This window comes from Astyanax mexicanus, chromosome 17, assembly GCF_023375975.1.
Source record: "Astyanax mexicanus isolate ESR-SI-001 chromosome 17, AstMex3_surface, whole genome shotgun sequence".
NCBI lineage: Eukaryota > Metazoa > Chordata > Actinopteri > Characiformes > Acestrorhamphidae > Astyanax > Astyanax mexicanus.
The window spans coordinates 10,612,330-10,636,052 of NC_064424.1; the positions used below are offsets into that span (position 1 = coordinate 10,612,330).

Below are 23,723 nucleotides of genomic sequence, written 5' to 3' on the forward strand. Positions count from 1 at the left end.
TTATAATTTTTATAATCTTTACTTATACAAAAAAAAAAAAACATGGGTACAACAAAAAAAGACTTTCACAGGAAGGTACTCTCTTGTACCTCAAAATAAGGTACAGTCCCAGCGACAAGCTTTGTACTCTTTTAATACAAATCTGCACTTATTTGTCTTCTAAAAATAAATGTTTTGATGTATTTAATATTATAATGTATTATTCTAATGTAAAGTCAGAAAGATATATACATATATTGAATGAGAAGGTAATTATGCTATTGTACTGTACTGTACTGTACTAATTTTTTTGAGACATCTAAGACATCATTGTGTGATACAGTAAACAGGGCTCTGTATAAAAGCTTTCTAAGAGTTTTCTTTTATACCAGCGTCTCGTTTTACTGTAATGCGTTTAAAAGACCTGCACTCCGGGCCTAAATGGCCCTCTATCGATTGGACCATCTGGACAAAGCCTAGCTCGGCCACCTTCCTTTTTCTGGGGGAGTAGTGTTGGTGGTCGACCCCTGTTGTAGTAGCACTGGTTGCGGAGCGCCTCCCACCGGCGCCCCGCTGCCTAATATACGGGCAGCGCCTCTGGGGAGGATGGAGCTGAGGCGCGGCGCGCGCTGCTGGGATGCGCGTGCAGTGCACGGATTACGGTAGTGGTACTGATGAGGGATGAGTCAGGCTTTATGATGCTGATGATGCTGCCATTTCATCAGCACATTTTTACAAACATCTATGCATCCTTTATCATGAGAGTCTGCGCGCGGTTCGGGTTTGTGTTCGTGGGCTCTCCTGCTGCTGCTGATGCTGTTAATTCTGTGAATGTGAACGATCTGCCGCTGCTGCTCGCGTGAGCTTCCTGGTAGCTGGAAACTAGTTGCATATGGTTTTGTAACAGGCGTGCTGGGGGTGGCCTTGGTTGCTCGGCTGGGGAACGGCGCTGACAGACAGACAGCAGCATCGCTGATTTTGCAGCTCGAAACGCGATGAAGGGCACGGGTTTCGCCATCGAGAGACACTGACGGTTTGATCTGAGGTAACCGATGCGCTCTGGTGGCTCATCTTTATTAATGTGATGTTGTTGTTATTATAGTAATAGAGAGAGAGCTTTAGCCTGGGCTAGGTGTGTGTAGCCAGGATTGGGGCCAACACACACACACGTACACACACACACACAAACACACACGCACACACAGGCCTTCTTCCCACACACATAGACTCTCTCTATAATAGAATTAAGAGAATAAGATAAGTAACCTACAGTGCAGCACATCACACACACACACCCTGCTCACACCACACATCCTCTCTGCAGCTGTGTAAAATAAAATAGGATAAAAAAACGAGTAGTTGTGTAGCTCGCTAGCTATTGTTCTGTGCTCTGACATTAGCTACCTCCAGCTTCAGCAGTGGAGAAACACTCCACAGTAGAAGATCACAGGAGATCACGTAAACATGATGTGACAGCTAGTTTTCATACAATTATATGCTCCACATAAAGCCATCCAAAAGCTGTTGAGACTTTGTGATTGCCATACGCACAAAACTGTGCCTACTTTAAATATATTCACTGTTGATTTTTTTTATAATGTATTTATGTACGTACAAAACAGTATACATTAAAATAATAATTTAAAATAAATAATGATACATATTTATATCAGGAAATATATGATAATGATCACAATTTTTTTCTGTATGAGTCTGTATGTCAGCTTTATTCAAAAACACTGTGTTTATTTTATGTATGCGTTTTGTTTTTTATTCAGATTTTAACTTTAACAATTTACATATTTAAACATTTAACCAGATTTCAATGTTTAATTATTTTGATTTTGTATTTCATTATCCAATAAGAGCTAACTGATACCAAATTCAAAATCCAATCAGATAAATTCAGTGATGAGTTCATTCATGTTTATTTCTTATTGTGGGCAAATGGATGTAAATATTCTAAGTTTAAAATCCTGATAAAACATAGATGACACAACAACAATTTCATCCTTACTATTATTAGCAGTTTGTTTTAGAAATCAGGTTAGTACTAGTAAAACATTAATTTAGCATTTTTATATGGTTAAATTGTTAGAACAAGGCGGTGGAAACAAATAATACACTTTTAAAAGCTATTTTATCTCCCTTTATCTCTATTTTATTTTATAACCCAGCACTCCTATATTCTGATATTCTGTAGGATTTTCATTATATGTCACTTATAAATTTCAGGAGTTGAAGTAAAGGACAGAGTGTTGTTACATAGCAGACAACTTATAAAAGAATGTTTAAAAGTCATTATAGATAGTGAGTCCAATGAAAGCTGAAATGTATTTTTCTTTTTCTGTAAAAAAGTTGCCATGTTGAGATATTTTTAGCAATACAGTGGCTATATATCAGTTGCTGCATATTATTAAAACATCTTAAAATGTTTCCCTCTTCTTTCCTTATCCGTTCCAGATTTCATGAGATATGGAAGCTATATGGCTGTACCAGTTCCGATTGATCGTCATCGGCGACTCGACAGTGGGGAAATCTTGTCTGATCAGGCGTTTCACAGAAGGCCGTTTTGCGCAGGTATCTGACCCCACGGTCGGCGTGGACTTCTTTTCCCGTCTGGTGGAGATTGAACCAGGCAAACGCATCAAACTTCAGATCTGGGACACGGCCGGGCAGGAGAGGTTCAGGTACGTCTGGCGTTATTCACTGACATTTCACATGCACCTGAGCAGCCCTGAGCCTGTCCTCTGATAGAGGTAAAGTTCACCCTGGCCTCCAGGCTCCGCTGTTAGAACTCATAACCTCAGATGGAATAAATGCTGGTGGAAAGCTAGACTTTCTCTGCCTCTCATCTTTAGAGCCGTTTAGATTATTTTTAGGCTACACCTGGCTGTTGTCTGCCTGGTGGCTTTTTTCTGTGTTGTAATTTCATACTGCTTCACTCACAATCAGCAGCCTTTGCTCGAAACTGATTCTAGAGTGTTTTGTACCCTTTTAATATGCATCACTTCCCTCTTGTTCCATTACCTTTCACTTTATTATGAAGTGTGTAAATCTCACATTTAATTCACCATGGTTATTTTTGATTAAGCTATGTTTGATTCAGAAGAGCACAAAGAAACACAGGATTTTTTGCTTCTCTGTAAATTCCAGATGCTGTATGGATTTGTCTGTTTAACCAGCATCTATTTTGATTTACTTTAATAAAGGATTGTTTAGACAAACTTGGTGTTGGTTGAGAACAGAAAATAATGAACTTCTTAAACAGGAAAGGTTCTGTCAGCACACTTCGAGTCATTACACACAAAATGATGATGCATTGTTTGTTTATTTGTGTTTATTTAATGTCTGTTTTATTGAAAACCAACACCCACATAAGGCCCAGAAACATAACTTTACATATCACATGTAGATTTACATTTACATGTTTGTAAAAACAATATATTGGTAATTATATTAATCGTCGACCGACAATTCCCACATCAGTGTAAGTAATTAATAGTTAGTAATTAATTGATGCTGTTACAGTCTATAATTACACCATAATTTAATTTCAACATACATTTCAATTCAGTTCTTATTATTTTTAGTTGAACTGAGTTGAATTGAATTACTTCTTTGATCATTTAAAATGTTAGGTACCATAGATTAACCCAAGCCAAACATTATACATTATATCAGATGTCCTTCTGTCATACAGAATGATCCTGACAGTTTAGTTCACATGCCAATTAAAAGTTATAACATCTAAAATTATAGTATTGAACATGACAATTGCCAGTAAAAGACTCTTTTATATTAATAATCAATTAACAACAGAATATGACATATGTCAATGTTATGTTGCAGGATTACATTTTTTTTGTACATCTCAAAACTGTAAACCTTTGGACTTGATTTATGCAGATCTATAATTAGCTCCTAATGTTCATGCTTCCTGACCTTCTCCTCTGTGTGTCTATTTTAGGTCCATCACCCGCGCGTACTACCGTAACTCCGTGGGCGGCCTGCTGCTGTTTGACATCACTAACCGTCGCTCCTTCCAGAATGTTCACGAGTGGCTGGAGGAGGCACGCAGCCACGTACAGCCGCACAGCATCGTCTTCCTGCTGGTGGGTCACAAGTGTGACCTGGATGCGCAGCGGCAGGTGAGTCAGCAGGAGGCGGAAAAGCTGGCGGCGGCGTACGGCATGCGCTACGTGGAGACGTCGGCGCGCGATGCCATCAACGTGGAGAGGGCTTTCACCGAGTTGACCCGAGACATCTTTGAGCTGGTCAAACGGGGCGACATCACCATCCAGGAGGGCTGGGAGGGCGTAAAGAGTGGCTTCGTGCCCAACGTAGTGCACTCGTCTGAAGAAGTGACCAAGAGCGACCGCCGCTGCCTCTGTTGATCGACCAGTGCTTGCAGGTGTACCATGCTTCTCTGCGAAACCCAGTCATATCGTGCTCCCTTAAGCTTGGCAATCTAACACGGCTATTTCTTCCCTCTCAGTGACCTTCCAACCCATGGCCCAACATAACATAACAGTGCCCTGCATTAATCACATGGATACAGTTTAGAACACTTTCTTCTAGGCTTCGGTTTCTCCTGTTTCTTTCAGGTGAACTTCACTACTGGTTTCTAGTGCTTGATCATGTTCCAGCGTCAGTTTTAAGTGCAAGAACTGCCCCACCTCACGAAGCTATGAACTGTGGAACATGAAAAAGGATGGGCCCCTGCATGGAAAACATAAACATAACCAGGACAAGGACCACTTGAGTAAACGTGAATGCCTTGCCTTTTTGACTTGATCCACGTCTTTTGACCCCAAGACAGAAGCAAAGTTCACATGTCTTGATTTAGTCATCGGTGCCCCGCCTCACTATAAATAAGTGACTTGAAAGGGGATGTGAAAGAGGAGAACGAATCAAATCAGAGAATCTGTGCATCTGTGCTTGTTAGTTTTCTTCAGCAAATGCATTGTGTCCGTCATTCCAGCATATACACACATTCACTCTTTCTTTACTGAATTATTTTAGGTCAATATGAACTGAAATGTCCAACAATTAAAAAGTTTTGACTTCTGTTTTTTCTTTTTATGTCAAGCATATCTTTGGTCACTCTGTTTAAAACACTTTGTGAGCTTTACGTTGAGTTTTACAGTGTTCACGCTCGTCCCCATATATAGTCCAAGCCCCTGTTCTGTCCCCTATTATGACCACATGCTTTGGTCCAATACAGAAGTCACCTTTATACATTTACATCTGTTTGTCGAAAATGATTTGATTTTAAAAGTTGTTCTTAAATGCCTCAATTACTGATTTACTGTAAACTCTGACTTTCACTTCTTCATTGGGAAGTGAGTCGGAACCTTTAGGGTTCAGAGAGAGAGAGAGAGATGAGTGGAGGAGGACAGATGTTTGTGCGTGTGTGTGTGTGTGTGTGTGTGTGTGAACCAAACCCGGTTATCTGACATTCCTGTCACAAAAATCGAAATTGCACGCCTAACATCCTAATCTGTATATTGCAGCATCTCACGCCCTTACTATATTTTTAATTCCTATGCCTATCTCTTTGAATGACTGTTCATAAGGGAATCTTTTTTTTTTTTGGAGCCTTCTTCACTCTTTCATCTCCATCTCCTGTCACTTCGGACCGGTAGCTGCTGAGATGCATATTTTTTGTTGACTTACTGACCAATACATTTTCATTTAACAGGTTTAAATGACTATTAACTATGTATTTATGGATCTTGTAAGAAAGTCCAAATGTAATACCAATAAAATGTGACTTGAAAAAAAAAGATTATGGACAGATCACATCAATTTTGTTTTTTATTTTTTATATTAACCATTAACATCCCCCATGAAGAAAAAAAAAACATTTTGTGTATTTTATATTTGTTTAGGAAGCTTTCAAAATATACACCTTTCTCAGACAGTTTAAAACAAAACGTTATGGTAAATTAGCCAATCAATACACAGCATTCTAAACTCCATTCAACTTTAGAAATGCTAAAATATAAAACAATATGTTTACCTTTAAAAGAACAAACAAAGTTATGGATTAGTACTGTATGAAAAACATACTATGAAATGTCAGTGATACCTCTTTATTTAGTGACATATAGTGACTCAAATGAGCTCTAACAAAGAACCTGAGCAGGGGTGGGTTTCCCAAAAGGTTCCTAGCACTTAGAAAGGTCAGCCAGCTTCACACTGAGCACAATCTCTCCATGTTAAGATGTTATTAATGCTAAAATACTTTTGGGAAAATGGGCTCAGAACATTAAAGGGTTAAAGTTCTGGCTGTAAGATGTTCAGTCCTGGTGTAAAAAAGCAAAGACTGATACTGTCGAATCATTTAAACATAATGATTTTATTTTAAAAAAGAGAACATTTAAAATACAGCTCCATTTGACATGGCATGTAGATATTTACAGTGTACAAAATCCAGTGACAAACAAAAATACAGTTTATATTAAAGGTACAGCATGTACTGTAAAAAAAGAACATCTAAGCAACAGTTCTAAAGAGGAATCTCAAAGGCATGAGGCTTGGAAGGACTTTTCCAGCCACATTCGGGTCTTTGAGGGTAATTCTGAACTTCAGGCACTGTTCTATTGGAGTCACAGTCGAAATGACTCCAAATGAAAAACAAACCACTGTTGGGAAGCGTAACACCTGGAAGCAGACACAAACGTATCTCTGGACACTTTACATGTACAGAACATGTAAACAAAACTATTCTGTATTTTTGTACACACACAAAAAAAAATGGTAAAGCTATACAAAAATACATTTCTAACCAAGTGAGAAGAATAATTATTAAAATATTAATAAGTACTCAACAAACAAAAACAAATCTAAACAAACAAAAGGTAAAGAAAGCTCAACTGTTACAATATCATAGTTTAATATTTATAATATGTATATACAATAGTACACTATCACTCAACTACAGAACAATAATTCTACAAAAAAGAATGAATAAAAAACAAAACAAAAACAAAATAAAACAAGTTTCAATGGAAACCACAAGTATCTATACCATGAGATATGATACAAAGGCCATTTATAGCCAATTCATTTGGGATTTTTGCTTTAAAATTTATTCGAACAACTGACTGACAGTCATTCTTCAGTTTTTTAAGCAAAATAATGAGAAAGGGAGTAAAACAAACAGCATATTCTTACAGCATGGTCCCTACGGTGGAGCAATTCATATAACAGGGGGCAGCATAATCACATGCAGCACTGTGTCTATTGGTTTTCAGTCCATAAGGCTTTAAAACGGATGTTTAAAGATCTCAGTACTGTATTTTGGCTTTTGACTGTTGTTTCTGTAACCGTTCTAGGCATCCTGTTACAGAGTAACTCTGTTGTGGTAGACACTTCACTATTTGGTGAAAAGGGGCATTAATGACAGCAGAATAAAACATATAACAGCAGATAATTAACAACCTAATAGGATAATTAACAACCTAGAAGGACATTCTCCCAGTGCTGAACATTCACACACACACACACACACACACTCTCTTTCATTCTCTCTCTCTCACGCATGCATGCATACATTTACACATCACTGCCCACTCATACTACAGTACTAATTCATCACATTAATAGTCCTGATTGTTGCAGTTACCGAATGCTGGTTTGTCAATTTTTCATAAGAAATATGAAACAAAATGCAGAATAAAATGGTTTAATACTAAATGAACTGCAAACACACAGGCCTAAGAAACGTCACTGCTAATTCTCTGCATGTTCAACATCAATATGCCAAAAACATCTTAAACTTTCTCTTTTTTTTCTTTTAATTGAACATGCAATGCCCAAACACTGATTTCTGCCACTGGTATGGTTTGCACTGTTGTCTGCAATGAGTTTCAGCTGCTGTCTGTATATCAGCCACAAGAGGACACTGTAACGTCACACAGCTTTACTCACAGCAACCACGGGGTGGGATGGAATCCATTTTGGACTTTGTAGCAGCTTTGAACTGAAAAGGCCTTGGTCCTAGCTGACAATGTGATTATGGCGAGATTAGAAAAATAAGAAACAATCGCCACGAACACTCAACACAAATACCCTGTTCACACTTTGCTCACTGTTTACCAGACACAGGTTTCTACAGTACTGATGAGTACTGCAGCTCCAAAACCTACAGCACACATAAACCAATATTTTGTGAACTTGAATTGCACGATGCGTAATGCAAGAGCATGAGCACAGGCTAAACAATGTCATGTAATATATAAAATGTCTCATGTGAGTTTTGTAGTGAATTCAGTTTTTCTACATCAGTTTTATAAATGAGTGCAATCTAGTTGAATTTAATTCGAATAAATCTTTGGAGAAATGTCCTATAAAGCAAGGATCTTGTAGACTTTTAGATTCTTCACACTGAATTTGTAGTCTTCACTAAGGAGCTGTAGTACTTCATGGAGCAGAGATGATATCAGAAGTCTTCATCAGGGAGAAATTCCCTCTACCTCACTCTCATCACCTCCTAAGTAGATCGGGCTTTTAGTCTTGGTGCTGGCGCCGTATTTTCGCTGGGCACTGTTTAAAGCCTCAGTGCTGTTCCTGATGCCGTAACAGAAGTAGATCAGGAAGCCTGAGAGAAAAACAAAGAATTATAGCGGTTAAATAGATAAAATTAGCAGCTGATAAGGAAACTAAAATATATTGTTAAAATGTTAGCATATTTCAAAATATAAAAAAGAATGCACTGTAACATATTTTTATACGCTAACTAAAAGTGTAATATTACATAAAAGTCGGGTTCTGTATAAGTTTCAGTCAGTAGAGCAAGGTACAATTTGTTTAACCAATTATATACTGTTATATAGGCCCTGCTGTAGTAGTTGGTACTGCCTCTAGTGTGTAAACATTAGCATGTTTGGAAGAGGTGTAAGAAAAAAATATATATAGTATATAATGAAGCATTGCGATATTTTGTTTTGTTATACTATATCAATTTAAATAAACATTGATTTTAAATTATTAGTTTATAATGTTAGAACTGCATAAAAAAGTAAACCTAAATTTTACTCTGATATAATAAATAGGATCCATAAATTTGATTGAAATTATTACAATATATAATATCTTTTTGATGTATTGAATTGCCCTTTATCATAATGCACATTGTATTGTACACAACCCTAACAGTCTGTGTATTTTTTCACACACACCCTGACCGATTCACCATGATTTCATAACTTAAAATAAAATGGAAAAATGTCAAAATGTCACTTGCTGACAGAGCATGGTGCTAAAGAATAAAGAAAGTGTAAACAAAAGTGAAAACAGAGGAAGAGTATCACCCATCACGTGTAAACTGAGAATACATCATTAGGGCCACAACAACAAATCAATTAAATCAATTAAAATTGATTATTAAAATAGTTGTCAGTTATATTTTTATTTTAAGTTATTATACACATAAATACAGTTGTTACCCCCTAATGTGGGGCAGTAAGCCAACCAAAGCCGTGGCAGTAAAGAACCATTCAGATGAATGCATGTTGGAGCTAAGGGTGAAGGACATTCACTGTAAATTCATAGTAATTTAATTATATTTTTCCTTTCCTTCAATGTTCCTAGAGCCTGCTAAAATAGTTAAACAAGATGTTTAAATGTTTAAATGTAGCATTAGCATTTCCCGAGTTTTCACTTCCAAATTAAATTCCACCTTAAACGTGGCAGCTCGACCAGCAGTTCCAAGATGTACAACAAGCTGTAGTTTTAGTTAAACTAGTGTTAGCAACAAGTTTTTTTTTATCTCACTTAATGTTTTTAGAGTCTGCTAGAGTAGTTAAACAAGATAAGTCTCATTTTTACTTGCATTTAGCACGTATTCTGTTTCACCTTAAATTTAGTGGCAGTTGGAGCCTCTTTCAAGGTCTTTTCTGACTCTGATGTTGCATGGAAGTGTTTGAGAATCAGAAACAAGTGTATATTTACTTTACATACACTGTAATTTTATGATAATAATAAAATTAATGTAACTGTTGGATTATTTCTAATAAAAATAAGACACTAATATTTTTTATAATGATTGGTTATTTGTTCCTTATACAATTACAACATTGGTAAAAAAGACATATTAGTTTATTAAATAAAATACTTGAAATATTTTTTAAATCAGATTAATAATCGATTCATCTGAAAAATTTGTCACAGATTAATCAATTAATAAAAAAAATTAGTTGCAGCCCTAGATGCCATAGAAGACATTACCACCCACAGTGGACAGCACACTGCATGGTAATGGTGATTATGACCGATGTGAACATTCAAGAGGCAGAAAATCACATCCACACTTAGTACAGGAGACCCAGCCCACATATCCCACAGCTCAGTGTAACGTCCTTTAGCCTCAGTGGGACATGGCAAAAGTCACGAGACAAAATACTAATTCTTATCCCAAGACATGTGTCAAATGTATATACTGTAACTGGACTTCACTACTCACCAATGGCCATCCACACTGCAAATCGACACCATGTGGCCAGGTCCAGCTGCATCATGAGGTAGATGTTGACAAAAATACTGAACAGAGGCAGCCAAGGCAGCAAAGGCACCTGCAGGAGAACAAGATCAGGCTTAGCTCCATTACAGAACACCAGTATCACCACAAACTAGATAGCTATGTTGGTTTGGTGGAGAAAGGACAGAAAATCGCCTGCATCATTAAACCTCCACACAATCACTCTTTTGATACAACTTCCCCCCTTTTTTGGATTTATTTCATGCAAATGAATTCAGCCATTGTTCATACAAATCTAACAGAGCCCAGACTGGAAGTACATGCTGAAATCAAAACCAACTGATGAAGTACCTTGAAGGTGAGAGCCTCCTTGCTCTCAGGCTGCCTCCAGATGACGATGACACAGAAGAAGCAGAGCAATGCCAGAATGACACACACAGTCAACCATATGGGATGGCCAGACATCAGCTCTTCTAGATTCACAGCCAGCACCACACACAGCAAAGTAATCAGCACCGCTGTGGAGAAGACAGCACATCCAGATTAGTCATGGGTCCTGATGGAATCTGGATCAAAAAGCCTAAAGACCACATTGGTTTTATACAAATTAAATATTATCCTGACCTACAGTGTAAGCAAACTGTAGATCCACACTCATTATCCATTGTTTTAGCTCCATTTACCATACAGGATACTTTATAGTTATATAATTAAAGGCTATATAGTCATTTTGTTTCACTGCATACTTTATTCTTAGACTCACCCTGTTCTTCTATGGCCAGGACCAGAAAGATCTAGCCAACCGCATACTGTGAACACTAATAAAAAAAGATTCAGAGCTTCTGGCTCCGATTTTCCATCTACAAGGTGGACAAACAGTGAGTGGACACAGTGTTTAAAAACTCCAGCAACACTGCGTCTGTGTCTGATCCACTCACTAACACACCACCACATGTCAGTGTCACTGCAGTGCTGAGAATGATCCACCACCCAAATAATAGTTGTTCTTAGTATGACCATTGAAGAACAGGTGAAAGGAGAATAATGCAGAGGAATAAAGTCTGTAATTACAGAACTAGAAATAATCCTATATAACCAGTGAAGATTATAAATTGACAGTGTAGAAACAAAGAGTCGGTATTATTCACTGTATGTATAGCCATTTGCAAGGATTTTTCACCATTTTTATACTCAAAAGGGAACCAAATGTATTATAATGTATGTGGACCCAGACCTTAGTTTCTCATTCAAGCTACTCAATAACTTGTAGGTATAAACATTAACAACACGACAGCAAGTAACATCATAAAAATATGTACTTTAGGGAACAATAAACCACATGCAAAAAAATCTTACATATAATAGCTGTTGTGGCATAGACAATGGTTCCAGACATCTTGGTTGGAACGTCCCTGGAGGGAACCAAGAGCAGTTTGGCAGAAAACTTCTCCCTCGGAATATGATCCTCTGAATCCAGGCCATATTCATCTCCACTGTCTCCAGAAACAGCCACCTTCTCTCCACCCACCAGCTCCACCAGCTTCTCACTCTGACTGGAGCAGTTCAGGGTGCCTGGCTGGTACCTACACACGCCCACACAGGTCAGTCATTAAAAGATATGTAACTTTGCATATTTATGAAGTGCCAGTTTTTTGTTATCTAATCTCTGGCATACCTGAGAATGAGCACACACACAGCGACCAGAGAGTATGCCAGTAAGGTTCCGATAGACATGAGGTCAACCAGGGCTGCCAGGTCGAAAAGGAAGGCCATAAGTGCTACAAGAGACAAACGAACAATTAAATAAAACATTATTATTACAGTATTAACATGCTTTCCAATATAGTTTTTACTGATATGTAGTATTCATGTTTTATATACAGTGTTTAGCAGTGTTTTTTTTGTTTGTTTGATCTGTTTGGAGGCCAAAAGTGAATTTCCATTCTGCTGATCTAAATCTAAAAAAAAGAATTGAATTTCGGAAGAATTTAAGTACAGATGGAAACTGTTTAACAGATGGAAAATGTCCACGTACTGAGGTCATACTGTAGTTTCTCTCACCTGCTACAAAGCCAGACGCCACAGTGGCCAGCAGTGGAGTTTTGGTGCGCTTATTCATTCTGGAGAGTGCACGAAACAGCAGCCCGTCCTCCGCCATGGCATAGATCACTCGTGGCATCGGGAACATGGAGCCCAAAAGACTGAAAGCCAAGAAAAAAAATTATATATATATATATATATATATATATATATATATATATATATATATATATATATATATATATATATATATATATATATAAGCACTGTATTAAAATAAATAAATGCACAATATTATCCACAATATTTTGACAAAATGTATCAGTGGTGGTAGATTCCAATATTCGAGCACTATTCTGTACCTAATACTTAATCCTATACCTAATCCTGTGCTATATCATAATTTATTAAATTATAATTTACCTTGACTGCACTCTATCTGTTCTGCTGTTTACTATGGAGCTTTAAGAGTATATTTTAAATAATTGTTTATGTTTGCATTTTGCACTAAATACTCTGCATGCCTTGAGTATATTACATTACATGATTTATTATTTTTACAAATTAAGAGTACTGGTAAGTTCCTGTTGTTTAATAAAAGTGTGCAGATGGTTTTGTTTCTGCTTACAATGAAAAAACTTAAAAAATCTTATTGCAGAATTAGGCTAAAATATTATGGTATCATTTTTGGGCTATATCGCACAACCCACAAAGAATACACTAGTGCAAAAACATTTGTCTATTTTGTAAACTGTAATAACTTTTCAAAGATAAAATCACCATTATTAAAGAGCAGAATATTTAGTGCATGCATATAAAATTCTAACAAATATAAATAAAACAAATATCAAATAGATACGAATGCTTTCAATACAGCATACCACTATTATCACGATTTGGATTATGTTAATTGTTATAAATGTGGCAAACCCCTACTTAAGTAAAGTGATTTTTGTCCAAAATTCTGTCATATTACCGACCCCAAGAATCCAGTGCACTTTTGCGGATCAGAAATAGGCATGACAGCATGACACAAGCACGTGTGGCACATGACACCAACACGTTGAGGAGCTTTTTAAAGCAAAGTTTGCCTAATCTTGGACAGGGGTGTCCAGTTCTTGCACTGGGAGGCCACAGTTCAGCTTTTCCCTGCTCAAGTGCTGAGGTAAATGAAGTATTCTTGAATATAAAACTCATTAAACTGTGCTGGACTACAGCCCTGCATTACTAAATAGGGATAACCTTATGTAAGAAGTGAGATGACGTACTCGTTTGTTTTTCTCACCTGGTAGAAAGGGCGCAGAGCGAACCAACAGCCACAATATAACGGGCTGGGGCCCAACCAACATAACTGAAGGCCTCAGGCAGAGGGCTCTGAGTGTTGAGCTTGTAATAGGGCATCATGAGCGTGAGAGCAGCAGACACACCAAAATAAGCAAAGAAGCAGATGAGCAGAGATGCCACAATCCCCACTGGAATGGACCGCATTGGATTCTTAGCTTCCTCACCTACATCAAAACGAAAGGATAAAGTGAACAACATGCATCTGTACATTTTTATGACACACAACAAAGTGACTGGCACGAATAAACACAGCACAGAGGAAAGGCGGCGCGTCTTTGGAAGCTGAAATGATGACACTGACTCACTTGTGGTGGCAATGCAGTCGAAACCCACAAAGGCATAGAAACAGGTGGCAGCACCAGACAGGATGCCACTGAAGCCAAATGGTGCGAAGCCTCCAGTGCCAAATGATTTTTCCACCACCCTAAGATAACGGGAGCACACTTTTAAGACTGCGGCCATAAAACGCAAAACACAAACTGATAACACTATTAGTTTATAAAAAAATAAATGTCTTTAAGTGCAGAACTCACTCTGGTGTAGTGATGTTGGTATCATTTATAAAATCATTGAGAGTGAGGTTCCAGTTTTCTGTATTGCCCTTCACAAAACCAGAGATGATGACAAAGCCCAGAACCACCAGGTTGACCCCAGTGAAGATCTTGTTCACCAGTGCAGATTCGCTCACACCAAATGCAAGGAGTCCTAAGTAAAAGTAAATTAAAGACATAAATCATCATTTCCTTCTGACTTCCTCATGTACAACCTTTTTACTTTATGCAAAACATTTTTTATTTAAAATAAACAAATGGACATTTTACATGTTCAAAGGAGCTGTGTACTGGCAAGAAACTGACGATACAATGCAATTCATTCAAAGAAACAATTAATTGAGCATTTTACATACATATTTCTTATGACTAAACACATGTGGTAGTACGCTTTTAAATGGACAGCAGATGCACACACACAATGGCAAAAATATTAACTGAATTGTAATAAAAAGAACTAACAAAAAAAATTCAACTTGCGCCAGATTAAGTCAGTTTGGAAGGTCAGTGTTTTTCTTTTTTTTAACTGCTCAGCCCTAGATTACAATATACTATATTCTGATGCTATAGGCAAGACAATGAATTGCATTTTTTATTTTAGAAACACAAACACACTATTATATTCAAATAATCTAATAAAGTAAATTTCTTTTTTTTTGTAATCACAATAGTGGGATCTAAATACAGGGTACAACACTTTTGTCCAGTATTATGGATTTATACATAATACAAAATTATCTGTCTGCCATCAATTATTATAATTTGATGCTATGTTTGTAGTTATCAGTACAGCATTGCTGGGCATAATATCATAATACTTCAATATATCTATATATTTTTATGAACACATTGTCTTCCATACTTACAAAACTGATCATTTGTGCAAATTATCATTATTACTGTCCTACTTTTAGTTCGATTATTATTACATTACTTGACCTATATAATAAAGTAGAGTGAGTCATGGGAGTAAGTTCAAGTGCCATCATCAATCATCTACTAATAGTTTGCTCACCACTCAGCAGAAGGATGAGAATGAGGGCGAACAGGTCTGGATACTCAGCAAGCACATTGCCTGGAACCTTTATGGCCATGGCAGATTTGAAGAAGCTGGAAATCTTCTGCTCTACCAGGTTATCAAAGGTGGAACTCCAAGCTCGAGCCACACTGGCTGTACCTGAATGTGGAAGGGAGAGTTCATTAGCTGACCAATGGCTGTTTATGATGTGGAAAATAAAAAAAAAATAAGTACATAGTTCTATATTTCTTTAAAAAATTGCAACTTTCTGTAATATATTAATTGTGTCTGAAGACTCACCAATGACATAGGAGAGAATGAGATTCCAGCCAGTGATGAAGGCCCAGATTTCTCCCACTGTAACGTAGCTGTACAGGTATGCCGAGCCTGTCTTAGGGACTCGAGCTCCAAACTCTGCATAGCAAAGCCCTGCCAGCATAGACGAGAGGGCTGCCACCAGGAAGCAGAGTACAATAGCAGGTCCTGCTTTCTCTCTTGCCACTTCTCCTGCTAAAACGTACACCCCGGCTCCGAGCGTGGACCCCACTCCCAGGGCTACCAGGTCAAGTGTGGACAAGCAGCGGGCAAAGCGGGTCTCCTCCCCCGAGCAGTCTAGAACCCGGCGACGCAGCAGCATGCGTCCCACGGAGGCTATTTTATCCACCATGACTGGACGTAGTAGAATTTAGCTGAGGTAAAAAAGAGTTTCTGGCTGTCAAAAGTGTTGAATCTCAATCAGCGGAGGGTTAGACCACACCTGGGAGAAGAGACAAGAGACAGACAAGATTAATTTAAGTAAGCAGGTGTGGGTGTGTAGGTGGGAGTGTCGTGTAGTATGTGATTTAAAAAAAACTACATTCTTTGGTTTTTACGTAACTTCTCCCGTCAGAACATGACTGGCTGATCACCATCATCATCTGCCGCACCTAGCTCATTAATTCCAGTCTGTCTCCAGGGCTTTGCAGAATTCCAAACACAGACGGAGCTGCATTTCAAGCCATGGATCAACCAAGCAAGCTAATCATTCTCATGGAAAGGATTCTTTATCCTTTTCTTTAAGACTACTCCCACTACTAATCCAAATTTTGCCTTTTATTGAAAACAGACAGTGATGTCATAATGATCAGATCAGGCCACTTTCACTGTCCGGTGTCATTTCACTCAAATTAAATTAATAAGCATTATTATCAATATCATCATCATCTCTCACAACAAAATGGTACATTTCCATTCAAACACTTTTTAATTGTACACAACTGACAGTACTAACATTATTTACAATGTAAACATTTATTGCAATAAAAAACAAATGTTAGTATACATGTAGATTAACTTGTGCTGTAGGAATTTACGCTTTTTAAACAAACGTACAATATACAATAGCATGCAAAAATGTGAGCTCCTCAGGTAAAAATATATTACAGTGAACATTTAAAATCATCTCACTTATATTACAGTGAACTGATGGGTGAGTAAAGGGTTGGATTATTTCTAAAATGCATAAATATGATTTTGTAATATTAAAACTGAAAAATAAAAGGGTCAAGCCAATGTTTACAAATCCTACATGGACAGTTCTTGGTAACCTCCCTTGGCAAGTAGCATGGATTTGTGTTATTATTTAGGGGATTTTTATTTTACTCGTCTATGCTTAAAAAAGGCCTGGCTTTAACTGCACATTTTGGATCTGTCCACAGATGTTTAATAAATGTCTATGTCAGGAGATTGTTAGGTAGTGGTGGGCAATATGACAGTATTTTATCATATTTTATTGTGTTGCTTTTAAACTTTTGTTTAAATGTATTTGTGTTTATTTGTGTTGCTTTTAAAAACTCTTAAAGTTGGGGTGGGGCAACAGGAAAGCTTTTCTTCTTATTATTTTTTTTGTCATAAACGTCCAGTGTTTTTTGCACATATATTGCTACACCTGCATTTTAGAAAATCTATGGAATGTTATGAATTTGCAGTTACAACTTACTTAAGGAGTTAAAGCGCCTACGTTTCAATAAATATGTATATATATTAAAATGTATGTTTTATGCCACAAAACGATACAATGAGGTTGAACCACCCCTAGCTTACATACAAATATAATACACCATAATCTTCAATATACAGTAAAAGTATAATCCAGGTCTGTAGTTTACATGTATGTGATCCACAAAGGAAAGTCTTGCAAAGTAATCAGAGTAACTGATAACAGAAAGAAACTCTACACTGTTCAGGGTAAACCTCCACCATGGATATCTGACCAGCTGGAACCATCACGCCTACATCAACACCTCAGGCTTTGATATTGCTATCAGAGGCTGTGTTAAAAAAAACAGTCTAAAATGATAACATAAACCAAGGCAGCCAAACTGATACTTTTCATGGAAAGTTCAAGGATGAGAACAGAGCACAAGAGGCAGTCAGCACAGCTGCTTGATTCCCTTTACTCACAGTATATCAATTCACATGACCCTTACTGAGACCAAGCTACCTCCGCTTCACCAATATTGACATTACTGTAAGAGTGTCTAGTTCCTTACCAAGGCCATCATGTTCTTTTTTTTGAGCCAATTACAATGTCAGTACATGCAGATCTGCGTCATTATTCCACCCAAATAATGGATGAGGGCACTGTTTAATCTTGTATGGCACAGTTCAACAATTGTTATACAGTGTGAACAACTATATACAGCTATATGACATTGTTTTTTTTTTGCAAAAGATTTCACAATATGAAAAAATAATGGAACTTTTACCAAAAGTTACCAATCCAGCATGTCATTATATTAATGCCCTATGTGTGTCCAATATATGTAAGTAAAATATATAATCTGCAATTGATATAATGCTCTGAATGTTTGGCAGCTGAAAACAGTATGACACATAAGTGAACCGTATTTCACACTGAACAATGACTAATGTAAGTCATATTGCAGTGTACAGCAGGCCCACATAAATGTATGACTAGAACTGAACTACTGAGATCAATATATGACTAAAACTGCACTATTAAAGCAAAATGCTATATTACTAAAATTGCACTGCTCAAGTAACTGTGTGACTACTTTAAAATGGTCAGTGTTAATTTTATTTAAGAGTTGTGGATTTCATTGCTTTTTTATTTAAAAAAATATATATATTTATTTAATTTGTTCAGTGGTGGCACAAAATAGAAAAATAAATGAAAACCTGCGACAAAACATTTTGCTGAAATGCTGAAACATTTTTCTGAAATGGCATCAATGATAGTTTAGACTGAGGACTCAACCAAAAACAGAACTGTAAGAAAGGGTGGGACATTAGCAATGCTAATACGTGTCAAACCCTGTCAACAGACAAAACACCTGCAACAGTTTCCAAAATCTGACTTCCTGTCCAATATGTGACATCAATTGCTCAGACAAAAACCTAACATGACCTGTTCCACAGCAAGGATGTGAAAACTTCAGCTTCAATCGTGAGCTAAAAATGGGTTTATAAAAAGTTGTGGAATGTCTCGTACAGTACCAGTGTTTGTACTGCGTGTCTGTACATCAAAGCCACGTCGGACAAAGAAGAAAGTCGGGAAAAAGCTAGAAAAACTTCCCTGTAATTCGGCATACAATGGTGAAGCTGAAATAGAACCTTTTATCTGTAAGATGGGCTGTTTCTCTTGGCAGAACACTTGGCGACACTTAAAGGTTTGATCAAGATCGGTCTGGGCAAGAACCAAGTGTTTAAGCCACCACTAGGGCCTTACACAACGCACACAATGACTGCCTTCATTCACTGCTCACTGGCATAGCCTGCACTGGCAAGAGAACATACTAACACAGAGCATGCAGTGTAATTTCCGCACAGCAAATAAAGCAAATAACCTTTTAAAATCTCCCACAGTCTATGCTTTTCAACTCAGAGAGGTAAAGTTGTATTGCCTGCTGTTCTAAGCTGCCTTCCTGTACTTGCTTTGGTGGCCATAGGAAGCAAGCCAAAAGGTTAAGGAGTGCAACCCGTGGTGTTGGGACCCGTGGTGTTGGGAGCGTTTCATCCATCGAGAGTCTTCCAGAGCTAATCGCATAGCGTATGTGAGCTTCTCAGAAGGGTTAGAGTGTTTTGTTCTGGGGATACTGCGAGTAAACGGCTAAGATAGGCCACCCTGCGTCACCTGGACCCGACTGTGCTAATCTCTTTCTTGTGGTCTCCACGAGGGCGTCTAGGTGATACATGTGTCTAATTCTTTTACAGTCTGACCTGGCCATGAGAAAGTAGTCCTAATGTCTGTGATACTCCTTCCAACTACAGCCTGGTTACTTGGCTTTATGTAACCAACAATGCTTGCCAATGGCCCATTGAATATAAACAAGAAGCAGACTGAACCTTCCTTTTCCATTTATGTAAAGGGAACATTTGGACAACGACCCATTGAGCATAAACAAATAGACTGCCGAATTTTAAACAGTCTATTTAGGGAGGTGTAGAAATATGCATAAGAAAAAGAAAGGAACAGCACATGCAGAGATACCTGCTGGAGTGATTTAGGATGGTGAACCAATGAATGGGGAAGGCGATATCGTGATGTGACTCATCAGGCTTTTCTCAAAATAAATGCTGCAATGCACCTTAAGCAGATTACACAAAGACCAACCTGCTAACCTGCTTAGACAGAAGGCCTTGATTAGAAGCATGTTTTTGTTTTGTTTCCGCTTCCACGTCACATTACGACTACTTATACAGCTCTTACTACAGCTACTTCAACCCACTTAACCCGTTACAACTGATCTACAACTACTCCTGGAATTCATTATTATAAAATTCACAAGTCTTAGAATCCAGCATGATAGTTTTCATCTGAAACAAAACACAAATTTGAACAACACTGGTTAGAAATCCTCCAGGTCTCAGCTAAACACTGTATGGGTGTACATAAAAGGCCTATTCAGTCTTATTACAGTCACTCACTGTGACAGGATTTGCTAAATCCTCACAGGAACCAGCTTTCTCAGTGTCAATTTCTTGCCAAATTGGGGTCAGTAATGTCTTAGTACAACAGACCACTTTACTGATGCTGGTTGAAACCAGTATTTAACTTGGTTGGAAGGCAGATACTGTATTAGAAAGCACGTTAGGCAACATTAGTTCACATTTTTCGCAAGCACACACACAGACAGTGAAGAGTCTGCATGCTGTGACTAAACAGACTACAAGTTTATTTATGTTGTAACACACAGAAAATGTAACTACACTGTAGGGGTTTACTGTAGAGGTTTATGGAACCACAGGTTCTATTTGTCCTTGGTGCCATATTACAAGAACACAGCGTGAGGACATTGGTGAGAAAAATCATGGTTATGAAAAAGGCCTGATTCCAGTGAAGATGCTTAGTGGCACACACTGCTGAGAGTGAACCACATAACACATCCCATTGGTGTCAATACGACCTATCACTTGCGGACACCGGACGTCAATTTGACGCCAGAAACCAGTCAGACTCTAAAGTTGGATGGACAGGCTATTTTTTTTTTTGTAAAAAAAAAAAAAAAAACTAAATCAGGTTGGCATCAAACCCAAATGTCGTGAACCTTAAATATTGGCTGGGAATCATACTCACACACCTGTGGTCTACTTTCTATTAAGGTCGTTATAAAGTCATCCAAATGTTGCACTGTTTATCAACAACGCAGTCACAACCTCGTTAGGCAACATTACCTCTTGGTCATAAACTACCTTGTGAAAACGTTCCAACATTTCAGTCATGTTCCCTTTCTTTATCTGACAAGAAAACACATCATATATTTTAGAACACTGTGCAATCCCACATTACAAAAGTATACTGAATCAACATTTCTTTGTTCAGCTCCAATGCACTGACACAAAGTTGCACCGTTTAAGTTTTATAGGCAACATTAGCTCTTTGTCTTTAAACCTTCAAAAATCCAGTCATGTAGTTACAATTTTCCCATTTTTGACAATAAATCCCACAGCTAATTTATTTTAGAACACAGTGCATTTAAATATTGCAATGTTTTGGGCAGCAAAACAAAGACATTTTTTTCAATTAAAACCTTCAATAATTTAAGTCATGTAACGTTAATTAGAAATTTTCCATTTTTTGACAATAAAATCACAGAACTAGCTAACTAAATAAAATATTTTAAAACGCATTTTAATATTGTGACAATGTTGTGGGCATCAAAAACAAAGACTACCTTTTGAACTAAAACATTCCAAAAAATTAAGTCATGTAGCTCAGCTAGTTATAAATTTCCTATGGGAAATTAAATTGTGGGAAATGTTGTGGGCACCACACCTTGTTAGAATATTCCCATGTTGTGGTCATCAAAACAGACAACCATTTAAATGAAAACCTTCAAAATTCCAGTCATGTAGTTACAATGTTCCCATTAGTTAACAATAAATCACATAACTAGCTAAGTAACTGATTTTTGTTTTTAAACACACTGCATTTTAACGTTTTGACAATGTTGTGGACACCCAAATATGGACTATATTTTGAATAAAAGCCTTCCAAAATTCCATTATTTGATAATAAATCACATAACTAGCTAATATATTTTAGAAAATACTGCATTTAAACGTGGTTACAACGTTGTAAGCACCAAAACAACAGGTTGTTACAGCGCTGTCACAACGTAAGGCTAGATAACTAAATGTGGCTGCTGGGCTAACCTAACTAAGCTAGCGTTAGTTAGCTAGCTATATTGATGGACTGACTAGCTTACAAAAATATCACAGCCATATAAGCGAAGTCTTTTTGAGTCAACCAGTTTTAGCTGGTGTTTCAGGGAGCCACACTGATGCAATATAGCTTTCTCCTCCAACTGATAGCCTGAGATCTTCTTCCGCCACCTTTTTAACGCTGCTGCTCATTCAAATCCACTCCGAAGAGCGGGAACTCACAGAGCGGTCAAAACTACACAAAGAAATACAGCGAATATGACAAGCATGTCAACCTAGGTAGGTAACGTTAACTAGCTAGCTGCAAATAATTAACTCTACAGCTACAGACGTGGCACAGCTCGAAGACAATCACTACTAACCTTAACCTAGGATTAGGTTAGCTAGCTAAATACGCTAGCAGGCGGGCTAACAATAACATTGGGTCTACTAGCTACAGCTATTAAACTAGCGTTGCCTAGGTTACACGGTTGTGCATATAAATTAACCTAGCTAAGTGTACATAGCAAGCTAATGCTACATAAATGAATAGATAGGTTAAATATTTAAACAAATGCGTTTAGAACCGAATGATGCAAGAAGTCCCACTCATTACTGACTGCTAGCCAGTTGAATTAACGTTAACGTTACAACGTTACACATTTGGCACCTAATCTAGTTAATCTGTTAGTGTTAACGTTATTTTATAGTTAACGTTAGATAATCTGGCTAGTTATGTCGTTTAAATGCATTTAAATCCATAGTGTTAATGTTAACGTTAACATAACTGTTACCTCTCTACCAAGGTGGTGATTTTAACGTCAAGCTCCCTATGTAACTATAGCTAACATTAGCTAAAATAATACACATGGAGACATGCATGTATGCATTCATGCTTTCATTCATTTGCTTTCTTATTAACACTACTCATATTATTTAGTGTGCAATAAAATAGATATAACAATAAAGGCTGTTACAATATTAGCAAGCTAATGTTACATCAGTAAGTTGATGCTAGCTTTCTAACAACTAGAAAGCACTGTGAAGGATTGCATCAGACTCAGCATACAGTAGCTCAGCTAACCCGGGTTAATAATACTATAACGCTACGAACCCCGCGGTGTGTTGTAGTAGTAGTAGTTAGTGGCTTAATAGTTAATCTCAGGAACGCCCAGTGGCCCAAATGCACAAACAACACATGTCTAAATGCATATCTGAATAGTCTGGTTACCTTTTGCAGATCTTGGACTTCTTCTGTGTTTCTTTCTGCCCGCGAAGTCAATGAATCAGTCCTGAGCTACACAAACCACGGTTTTACTGCTCGGGCGCCTGTCAACAAAACCCGCCCCCTTAAAACCCCCGCCCCTCATTCATTCACTATTCAGTACAAACGGTGTACATTACAGTACATTATCTAAACTAGTGGTCCTCAAAAACCAGTAGACCAAACAAAAAAGGATAAATATCACCTACAAGTCCATTCATCTCAAAGGAAAACAGTAGGGATGTGCTACATCGTATCGATTTGAAAATCGTGAACGATATTATATTGTAAAAAAAGGGGAATTCACAATGTTCCCATGATATACAGCTCTGGAAAAAAAAATAAGAGACCACTTCAGTTTCTGAATCAGTTTCTCTGATTTTGCTATTTATAGTT

General features: G+C 37.5%; 2 protein-coding genes across 4 annotated transcripts in view; one reads left to right on the forward strand and one right to left on the reverse strand.

Annotated features, from left to right (window-relative positions):
* The first annotated feature begins 657 nt into the window (after positions 1 to 657).
* Positions 658 to 23,723, forward strand: part of rab39ba (RAB39B, member RAS oncogene family a) — a 175,672-nt gene continuing 152,606 nt past the window's right edge. The window contains exons 1-3 of one of the 2 annotated variants that reach the window (XR_007425117.1): positions 658 to 1,024; positions 2,443 to 2,669; positions 3,950 to 5,648. Coding sequence is in view for 1 of the 2 variants with exons in the window: in XM_007254131.4 (XP_007254193.1) it covers positions 2,455 to 2,669; positions 3,950 to 4,376 (642 nt within the window). In the remaining variant the exon portion in view is untranslated. Of the gene's footprint in view, positions 1,025 to 2,442; positions 2,670 to 3,949; positions 5,769 to 23,723 lie in introns of those variants that run through there. The other variant, XM_007254131.4, reaches the window with a different exon arrangement.
* On the reverse strand, positions 6,325 to 23,401 carry slc7a3a (solute carrier family 7 member 3a). Of its 2 annotated transcripts, none has more exons than XM_007254129.4 (12): positions 23,295 to 23,401; positions 15,719 to 16,175; positions 15,416 to 15,577; positions 14,383 to 14,554; positions 14,155 to 14,273; positions 13,791 to 14,013; positions 12,527 to 12,666; positions 12,141 to 12,243; positions 11,822 to 12,048; positions 10,817 to 10,983; positions 10,451 to 10,559; positions 6,325 to 8,587 (listed from the first exon to the last, which is right to left on the reverse strand). In XM_007254129.4, the coding sequence occupies exons 2-12, from the start codon at positions 16,083 to 16,085 to the stop codon at positions 8,442 to 8,444; spliced, it is 1,935 nt and encodes a 644-aa protein (XP_007254191.2). In that variant the 5' UTR covers positions 16,086 to 16,175; positions 23,295 to 23,401; the 3' UTR covers positions 6,325 to 8,441. The 2 variants fall into 2 exon arrangements, with proteins under 2 accessions (XP_007254191.2, XP_049322413.1); XM_049466456.1 differs by lacking the exon at positions 23,295 to 23,401 and adding an exon at positions 21,113 to 21,132.